The following is a 10,000-nucleotide window of genomic DNA, read 5'->3' on the forward strand; positions in this document are numbered from 1 at the left end:
ACAGACACGACAGATGGTTGATTGTAGGTATATCTATCTTTGCTGGAATAACTTCCCTTTCTGCGTTCGCAATCTGATTATATATTTAATCCACCATTGTTTTGCATTTATATATTGAATTGCAGATATTATCAGGTTATATATTTTTATTGTATGAGTAATATAATCATGTTTTTTTTTGTTTTTTTAAATCTTTAACCAAAAAGATTAATTTAGATTTTTTTGCTCAGGGAAGCTGATCCGGCATGAAAGGATGGGAAGGGAAATTAAAGCTGCTGCTTGGCAGTTTCCGCTTCTTGAGATCGAGTCCAAAATCCAGCCCATCACAAGGACTGTTCTTAGGGTTACGCTAAACATCAGTGCAGATTTCACGTAATGAAGAAGTTGTCAATGTTTTTTGTTTGTTTAAAGTGATGCAAGTAGAATGTTCTTTGGAACAGATGGTTATGAATATAATGATATAATTTCAGAAAAATGCCATATATGTTTGATACAAACATATTAGATAAATTGACAATAAAAAGTAAAAATAGAACAACATTTTCTTTAAAAAATAAAGATAGCACATTTGCATTAAAAAATGGCATAGCATTAAAGGAGGAAAAAGAAAAGAAAGAGGTAAATACATACATGCCTAACCTGTTGATGCTGGGATTGTGCACTGGTCCCCACATTTTTCTTAATTTCTTTACTTATACCCTCTTCCTTGAATTTTAGGAGTAAAGAAATCCATGACCATTACTGTGTTTATTGCTGTTAATTTTATTATTATTACTACTATCAATATTGCAATAATAATGTTAAGCCCTTTGATTGGGGTGATGTGACGATGACGTCATGAAAAAATTTTTGCTCAAGAGGTGGGTGACATGAACTTATCACCATGGGGGAAAGAATGGCTGCGAGCTGCGTGATGCGAACCTGACATCATGAGCGAAGGCCAAGGTGACAGAAAAGACTTGCTGCAATTACATAAACCTCTTTGGCATTTAGAAAGGGACTTTTTCATTATATTCCGTCTGATAAGCGGGTGTGGAATGTAATGTCCACGAGCTATAAGTAGAAGAATGCCAGCTCCAGGGAGGACGCCATTTCCATGCTCAGCATCCTATTCCTGGCCACTGTGACCAGCAGCACAGGTTCTATTACAGAATGCTAAATATTATGAAAAAAGAAATCTTCTCCCAAATATTCAGGAAAGGGGTAAATAGATGAATTCGATTAGGCTTGGTGATTATGTGCTTGTGGAGTCATCCATTTGCGAAAGTATAATAAAACAAAACTATAGTGAACTTTACAAGTATACATGCACACCCAGCATCAACATTTTAATATGGCCATGATGTCATTTCATCAATATGCTGATTTTTCTTTTTCTGTATGAGTCTTATTCATTCATTTTTTATGGCTTCTGTTATTATAAGTACTTTCTTTGCTCTCATAGTTGGAGTGACAGAATTCACGGGAGTCAGGAAGTGTATTGGATATGGGTGGAAGATCCCGACAACAACCACATGTACCACCATGAGCAGTTCACACTCACCAAAAAACAAGTAAGTTAGATATTGAGAGTTATAGTAAGGTGTTCTGGTCTTCTTGGGATGATTTTTTAAATACTTTTAGGTTGGTATGTTAAGTATATGGGGTTTGTTTTATAAATTATGGAATTATCTGTTTTACAGGAGAGGATATATAACTGTTTTTCAGTGGTAAAGTTGATTGCAATTTCTGTTTTCTAACATTTACATAGGTTGTGCGAAGAGAGGAGCAGCAATTGGTATTCACTATACCAATCTTTGAGCCACTGCCTAACCAGTACTATGTAAGAGCCATCAGTGACAAGTGGCTCAGCTGCGAGTCTACGTGTGTGATGAATTTCCAGAATCTAATTCTACCCGAGAGACATCCTCCTCACACTGGTCAGTTGTTCTTAAGCATTTGTCATGGATCTCTGTCTTGTAGTTTTAGCAATGGATCACTTTTTTAATTAGTGATTTTTCCATGTGGCTCTGGCATATCATCCCATATGAAACTTCTCCCCATCTGCAACATTTCAACAGTTATAATATTTCTTGCTCTTTTATTTACAGATTTACTTGATTTAGAACCACTGCCAGTGACTGCCCTTGACAACATGGGATTTGAAATGTTGTACAAGTTCAGCCATTTTAACCCCATACAGACCCAGCTCTTCCACTGCTTATATCACACAGATAATAATGTATTACTTGGAGCTCCCACTGGTTCTGGCAAAACAATTGCTGCTGAGATAGCCATGTTCAGAATATTTAGGGAAGCTCCAGAGGCAAAGGTATGCATACTGTTCTTGTTCAGGAATTGGTTATTTTGTGGTGTTTCCCATGTTCATTTTTTTCCACATCTGTTTTTGTGATGGCTGTATGATCTTTCTTGATACTTACTGCCGTATGCTTAAAGAAATTGTGGAATACACTCTTTGAAGTGCAAAATCCTCTACGAAGGAATATTCCCGCAAAATTCAACTGGTATATCAAAATAATGCGAGAGGATAAGAACATTGTTAAGACTTCCAACAATTGTGAAGATTCTAGCATAAGAAAATTGTGTTAAGGATGGATTTGTGTTACACAATTTTCTTAAGCATACGGGCATTACTATCTTATTTTTATTTATTTATTCATTTTTAAGGCCAGCACTAGAGACTGAACTTCTATTACCGTTATGTACATATTGTTTATAATAAAGGAGAGAGAACCCTTACCAATAAGCCACCTCCATTGCTCTCTTCTCAGATTGTCTACATTGCCCCACTGAAAGCCCTTGTGCGAGAACGTGTAGATGACTGGCGAGTAAGGCTCCAGGAGAGGCTGGGGAAGAGGGTTGTTGAGCTGACTGGTGATGTGTCGCCGGATATTAGGGCCATTCAGGTATATGACGAGATGTGTTGATTGCAGTTTTTGTAGGCATATATGTTTTGTTTTTTAGAATGATAGAAATTATTTTTTGTCAGAAATTAAGTGTCACTTATTCATTATGGTTATCTGATAAAAATATAATTTTTTTATGTTTATGTATGTATATGTATATATATATATATATATATATATATATATATATATATATATATATTTATATATATATATATATATATTATATATATATATATATTATATATATATATATATATATTATATATATATATATGTATATATATATATATATATATATATATATATATATATATATATATATATATATATATATATATATATATATATATATATATATATATATATATATATATATATATATATATATATATATAATTATATATATATATATATATATATATATATATATATATATATATATATATATATATATATATATATATATATATATATATATATATATATATATATATATATATATATATATATATATATATATATATATATATATATATATATTATATATATATATATATATATATATATATATATATATATATATATATATATATATTTATATACATATTCATATATATATATTTATATATATATTTATATATATATTTATATATATATATATATATATATATATATATATATATTTATATATATATTTATATATATATTTATATATATATTTATATATATATTTATATATATATATATATATATATATATATATATATATATATATATATATATATATATATATATATATATATATATATATATATATATATATATATATATATTAATACGGGTGATATGTGAAAGCAAAGATTGTATGACAAGTATGATTTTTAATTTTTTTTTTGTAGGCTGCCCATGTGATTATAACTACACCTGAAAAATGGGACGGTATCTCTCGCTCATGGCAGACAAGGAACTATGTCAAACAAGTAGCCCTGATTATCATCGATGAGATTCATTTACTCGGTAATTAGATACTGGACTATTGCGTTACTTGGTACATACTTTAAATTTCTAATCTAAGTGTTCACTTTCTGTTGGCAGGAGTGATGTAAGAGCCCTGTGTTATATATGTTGTATGACCTTTTTTGCAGCAACTTGTTTTTTCATTATTATTACTATATTGTTATGTTTTATATTTTTATTACTGTTTTCATCACATTATCCTGGAGCAACTTTTATTCTTTATTCATATACTAATTTTTGACAACATTTTGCCAGGGGAGGATCGTGGTCCTGTGCTTGAAGTGATTGTGTCACGTACAAACTTCATCTCCAGCCATACTAGTAAGAAGTTGCGCGTCATTGGCCTCTCTACCGCTCTGGCAAACGCTAAGGACTTGGCAGATTGGCTTGGAATTGGCCCGGTAATTTATTTGCATTTTTTGTTTTATGCTGTAGGATTTTTTTTTTTTTTTGCAAGTTTGGATTTTTTTATGCATCTGAAAAAAGAAAAAAACAAAAACAAAAGGGGGGGAATCAGTTATGTAAGTGTTGGGGTCACTGTATTTTTATTTTTTTTTTCTATCTATCATTTTTATTTATTTTTTTTAACAGTTTACAAAGGTGCATTTAATAATGATGAAAAATATATATTTCTTTTAGTTTCCCAGTTGCATTTCAGAATTGACTGCTGGCAATTTTTTCAGATGGGCCTGTATAATTTCCGCCCATCTGTGAGACCTGTGCCACTGGAAGTTCACATTGCAGGTTTCCCTGGCAAACATTATTGTCCACGTATGGCAACCATGAATAAGCCAACATTCCAAGGTATTTGTTTTACTGCCTTATTTATTTTTTAAGTTAGGTAGGGAGGACTCCTGAAATGATTGTGTCTGAATACACAACATATATTATTTTCATGAGAAATGTTGCAAAACTGTCAGAAATACCCTAATTCTTGAAACTAGGCAAGTGTTTGCAGGCATATTACACCTTTATATTTTTTTATTTGACCAGCCATCAAGCAGCACTCGCCTGATAAGCCAGTGTTGGTGTTCGTCTCGTCACGTAGGCAGACTAGACTCACAGCCATTGACCTCATGGGTTTTGTGGTAGTTGAACCCAATCCTAAACAGTGGCTGAAGATGCCAGATCATGAGGTAAGAAGGATTTTTGTTATTCCTTTTTCTATTTGCTGTATTTAGGGATTTTGGTTTGATGGCATACGGCTGGTTTGTTAAAATTGTGTGTGGCCAGACACAAAGAATATTCATTATACAGACATGCACATACACAGAAATGAATACATATCTACCAATCTAGACATGTTCATCTACTGAATAGATAGATATAATTATATATCATATCAGATAGACAGATTTGCATTTATTTCTGTGTATATGTATGTTCATATATAAGAAGATTCATTGGGTTGTACCTCGCACAATTTTAACAAACTGGCCGATAGTATGATCACTAGCTTTACCCCAAAAACGATGGGAGTCCCATATATGAGACACTCGAAAAAATAAACATTGCTGGGCGTCCCGCCAGTGTGACGCTGTATCGGGGCTCGCACTCTGATGCAGCAGCAAACCGCGGCCGGCACGTGGGCAGAGTCCGGGCCAGCCCCATGCACCGATTTTGGAGCTGCCCGCAATCTTTTATTTTCAGCTTCAAAATATACTGGTGGTAATGGGTTAAGAGTGTAATATGGATATTATGAAGGGCAGTGAATCAGTTATAGAACAAAGAAAACTTGTTGAATTCTTACTGTGCTCTCCTTTTTGAATGATCTTTTGTGATGACAATAAAGGCCTGATTTATTATTGTATATTTTTCTTGGATAGTAAGCTGTTGTAGATGTTTGATGCACTAGACTAATCATCAGAAGCAGTTTAAAAGAAGTATATGAATGGTAAAACTATAATGCTATATGTGGCGGTAAAATGTATGTAATGTGAAGTAACTTTAGCATTGTTGCTAAAGCTTTTCAGTCAGGAAGGCTTATAATACTTCAAAGACTTGGAAAGGAAAAAGATTATTATTATTGTTTATGTACCATTAATAATTTTTTTGTCTTATTTTTATTGCAAATTTAAAATTACTTCTTTGTGTGGCAATTTGCACTTTGCAAAGTTAATCTCCTCTCTTTTTTATATTTTTTTAAATTTTACGTTTTCTCGCTTTTTGTTAATAGATGGATCAGATATTGTCAAACATCCGTGATGAGAACCTTCGTCTTTGCTTGTCATTTGGAATTGGTCTTCACCATGCGGGCCTGATAGAGAGAGACAGAAAAGTTGTTGAGGAGTTGTTCGTCAACCAGAAAATCCAGGTAACATTCACTCACTCACTCTTGCTCTCACTCACTCACTCACTCACTCACTCACTCACTCACTCACTCACTCACTCACTCACTCACTCACTCACTCACTCACTCACTCACTCACTCACTCACTCACACTCATACTCACTCACTCACTCACTCACACTCATGCTCACTCACTCACGCACTCATTCACACACTCACTCACTCACTCACTCATGCACTCAAGCACTCACGCACGCACGCACGCACACACGAACGCACACAGGCACTCAGGCATGCACACACTTACACACTTACACTCACTTACTCACTCACTCATTCACTCATTCACTCACTCACTCACTCACTCACTCACTCTCTCACTCACTCACTCACTCACTCACTCACTCACTCACTCACTCACTCACTCACTCACTCACTCACTCACTCACTCACTCACTCACTCACTCACTCACTCACTCTCTCTCTCTCTCTCTCTTTCTCTCTCTCTCTCTCTCTGATGTATATGGACTACAAACATAATAGCATGGCTAACAACTGTAAGTGTATTCATATATATGTTTATGGCAATGGATAGATAGTGTGTGATTGCACATGCAAGTACTGATGAAACTGATGAACTCCTTTATTTCCAGATCCTCATTGCAACATCCACCCTTGCCTGGGGAGTGAACTTCCCAGCCCATCTTGTTGTGGTCAAGGGGACTGAATACTATGATGGGAAGACCAAGAGATATGTAGACTTCCCAATTACAGGTATGTGTGGCTTTGTAAATGAGTTTGTGTTTTTATGGTATTGATAAAGTTACTCTCATTTACAATTTTTTCTTTAAATATGTCTATTTTTATCAAATTTGTATTACTATTGTAACTGTAGGAACTATACATGACATTATAAGTATTGTACGCATGGGAAAGAGAGCTACCAACTGGCAAAAAAGAAAGTGTAGACAGTTCTTAAGCCAGGTTTGCTGGTCAGTAAGATTTTCCTGGTATTTAGGATGAATTCAGAGATAGTAAAACTGTATTCTTGTTGTTGGGTCAGTTCGTAAAGTTGCATAGAGCCGTTACAAATAAAACTATAATTTGTGTAATTTTTCCCCCCTTTCCCTTTTCGGTAGATGTGTTGCAAATGATGGGGCGAGCAGGAAGACCTCAGTTTGATACTCAGGGTGTTGCTGTCATTCTTGTTCATGACCAGAAGAAGCATTTTTATAAGAAGTTCCTCTATGAACCATTTCCTGTGGAGTCCAGGTAAGGTAGCATTATACAGATCCCATCAGCAAGTATATATATAAAATTTCATGCCATGCAGAAGGTACCCTCTCTTTATTAGGAATTGCATAGGCATATAATTATATCTTGTATTATCACACATGGAAATAATTTTATACATGTAAATTGGTTGTCATAAAATATTATTTTACATATAGATATTAGATTATCAAGTAAATTATTTATTACAGCTTGATGGGTGTCCTGCCTGATCACATGAATGCTGAGATTGTTGCTGGCACCATTTCCACAAAGCAAGAAGCCTTAGATTACTTAACTTGGACTTATTTCTTTAGGAGGCTAGTCCAGGTAATCAAAAACAGAGTAGGAATATAATGTTCAAACTAAAAGTTTAATTGCTGAAATCAGCTGAAGGGGGTAATTTTGTCACCATTTTTACAATGTTTTAGGGGTTGAAATATATGTAGGATTTAGATATCCAATTAGAATTTTATAGTAATTATGATGCTAAAATAATAAATGGTATTTATATTTCTTCCAGAATCCATCCTACTATGGACTAGAACTGGATGATGAGGACAGAGCAAATAATGCCATTAACACCTTTCTCTCTCAAACTATAGACAGGGCATTGACTTGTCTAGAAAATGCATACTGCATTGAAATTGGAGAGGTGGGTCTATTTTGATAAATGTCATGGAAAAAGTACAATAATATTCTCATTGATGATGTTCAGAAAGAAATCTCACATGTTTGCCTGTTGCTTTAAAGCAGTAGACAAAAGGTGCATGGTGGCATCAAGGAAGGGTGAGCAATTTTATTTTATTTATTTATATATGACTATTCATTCATATATTTATTTATTTAAAAGGGAGAAACTAGACTTTATTAATTAAAAAAAATGGTTCAGAAATTCAATACCAGTGTCAGGTTTATGGTGTTTTAACCCACTAACGACAGGTGTCCCACATACGAGACACCCGAAAAAATAAACATTGCCAGACGTCCCGCCAATGTGACGCTGTATCAGGTCTCACGTTCTGATGCAGCAGCGGGCCGCGGTCGGTGCGTGGGCAGAGTCCGGGCCAGCCCTGCATGCCAATTTTGTAGCCGCCCGGAATCTTTTATTTTTGGCTTCAATATATACCCGCATTAATGGGTTAATCACTTCAATGGAACTCTAAGGTGTAATCCTTGATTCAGAGCATGTATTTGAATTACACCTCAGGAACATGACACCAGCAGTTTCATCTAAGTTAGGTATCTTTCACAAGTGCAAGAGAGTAATGAGAATGACATTACTTGTAGATATTTATTTTCTTTCATTCTGCAATATTTTGAGTATTGATCTTCTGTGTGGTTACCTGCTGTGAAGTCACCCTTAAGATTGTATGATCGTTCTTTTGATTCCATTAAGTTTTTCCTGTCTGACTTAAATTTGGGCATTGGGCATTGTAGGGATATTGGGATCTTTTAGTCTTATAAGAATGTAAATGATAATTCACATCCTCATTGCTATGGCATAAGATATAAGTCAATCTCCTGCTTCTTAGTTTTTTAGTTGCTTTACTAATGGTATGTTTAGGCTTTGGACTAGATTGCCTTCAGAGAGTGTAACTTCTCTGACTCTTGATAGGTTTAAGAGTTCAGCTAATATGTGTTATGGAGTAGATAATTGTTGATTATTTATCTTTTTATTCTATCTTAGCTTGGGATTTAACCTGCACTGACATCTTTGGTGTTATAATTCTTTATATTTTTCAGTGTGGCTCTTTATATGGGTTACCTTAATAATGATAATAATAATAATTACAGATATTTTTATGTAAGTTGCTGTAACAATTATTCAGATGTAAGGTGGAATGATACAGTAATGCACTGATATTGATAAGTAACAACCAAGGACAAAACTTCTGTCACTCCAGGTATATGACCCAGAATAAACAATAGTGAACCAACTGGTTTAATTGATTTCGTACTGCCCATTCTGTGTCGTATACAGTGGAGTGGCAGAGGTCCAAGTCCTTGATAGGGGGGTTGATACTTAAAAGTGATTCAAGTTGTTGTCTGGGAGGATAGCTATTCATATATGTATTTGTATAAAAGATGTAACAAACTATTAAATATTGAGAGGTGACAGCATAATACTTAGTGTAACATCTTCTAGAGAGGATTATGAGAGGAGAAAGTATGATATATGCCTGACAATACCCGAATCAAACTTTCATACTCACTATATTCCATTCATAACCAGAAAGAGGTGGGAATTTTGACTGCGTGATTGACATAAGGAATAAAAGGGCTTCTGGAGGAAGGGATGCATGGGGATGGTTTGGTGGCAGTGGATTGAGGAAACTTTCAAGATTCATTTGTTCCCACTACATACATCTTTTTAGCAGAAATAGAAATGTGGGGAACCAATCCTTTACAGCTCATGCAAAATGATAGCATGAGTGTTGAATAGAACATGACATAAAAAGATTCACCAACCTGCATTTGTGTTAAATAGGATGTTAGTGTTGAAACATCA

At 34.1% G+C, this 10,000-nt stretch overlaps 1 protein-coding gene across 1 annotated transcript in view; it reads left to right on the forward strand.

Moving 5' to 3' along the window:
• obe (activating signal cointegrator 1 complex subunit obelus) overlaps positions 1 to 10,000 on the forward strand; it is a 35,003-nt gene that overhangs the window by 19,151 nt on the left and 5,852 nt on the right. The window contains exons 26-39 of the mRNA XM_070113638.1: positions 231 to 372; positions 1,445 to 1,553; positions 1,751 to 1,919; positions 2,091 to 2,311; positions 2,772 to 2,906; positions 3,809 to 3,926; positions 4,182 to 4,327; positions 4,610 to 4,730; positions 4,920 to 5,062; positions 6,103 to 6,240; positions 6,870 to 6,990; positions 7,356 to 7,488; positions 7,701 to 7,818; positions 8,012 to 8,143. Of these exons, the coding sequence (XP_069969739.1) occupies positions 231 to 372; positions 1,445 to 1,553; positions 1,751 to 1,919; positions 2,091 to 2,311; positions 2,772 to 2,906; positions 3,809 to 3,926; positions 4,182 to 4,327; positions 4,610 to 4,730; positions 4,920 to 5,062; positions 6,103 to 6,240; positions 6,870 to 6,990; positions 7,356 to 7,488; positions 7,701 to 7,818; positions 8,012 to 8,143 (1,946 nt within the window). The remainder of the gene's footprint in view (positions 1 to 230; positions 373 to 1,444; positions 1,554 to 1,750; positions 1,920 to 2,090; positions 2,312 to 2,771; positions 2,907 to 3,808; positions 3,927 to 4,181; positions 4,328 to 4,609; positions 4,731 to 4,919; positions 5,063 to 6,102; positions 6,241 to 6,869; positions 6,991 to 7,355; positions 7,489 to 7,700; positions 7,819 to 8,011; positions 8,144 to 10,000) is intronic.

Source organism: Penaeus vannamei, chromosome 34, assembly GCF_042767895.1.
Source record: "Penaeus vannamei isolate JL-2024 chromosome 34, ASM4276789v1, whole genome shotgun sequence".
Taxonomy (NCBI): domain Eukaryota; kingdom Metazoa; phylum Arthropoda; class Malacostraca; order Decapoda; family Penaeidae; genus Penaeus; species Penaeus vannamei.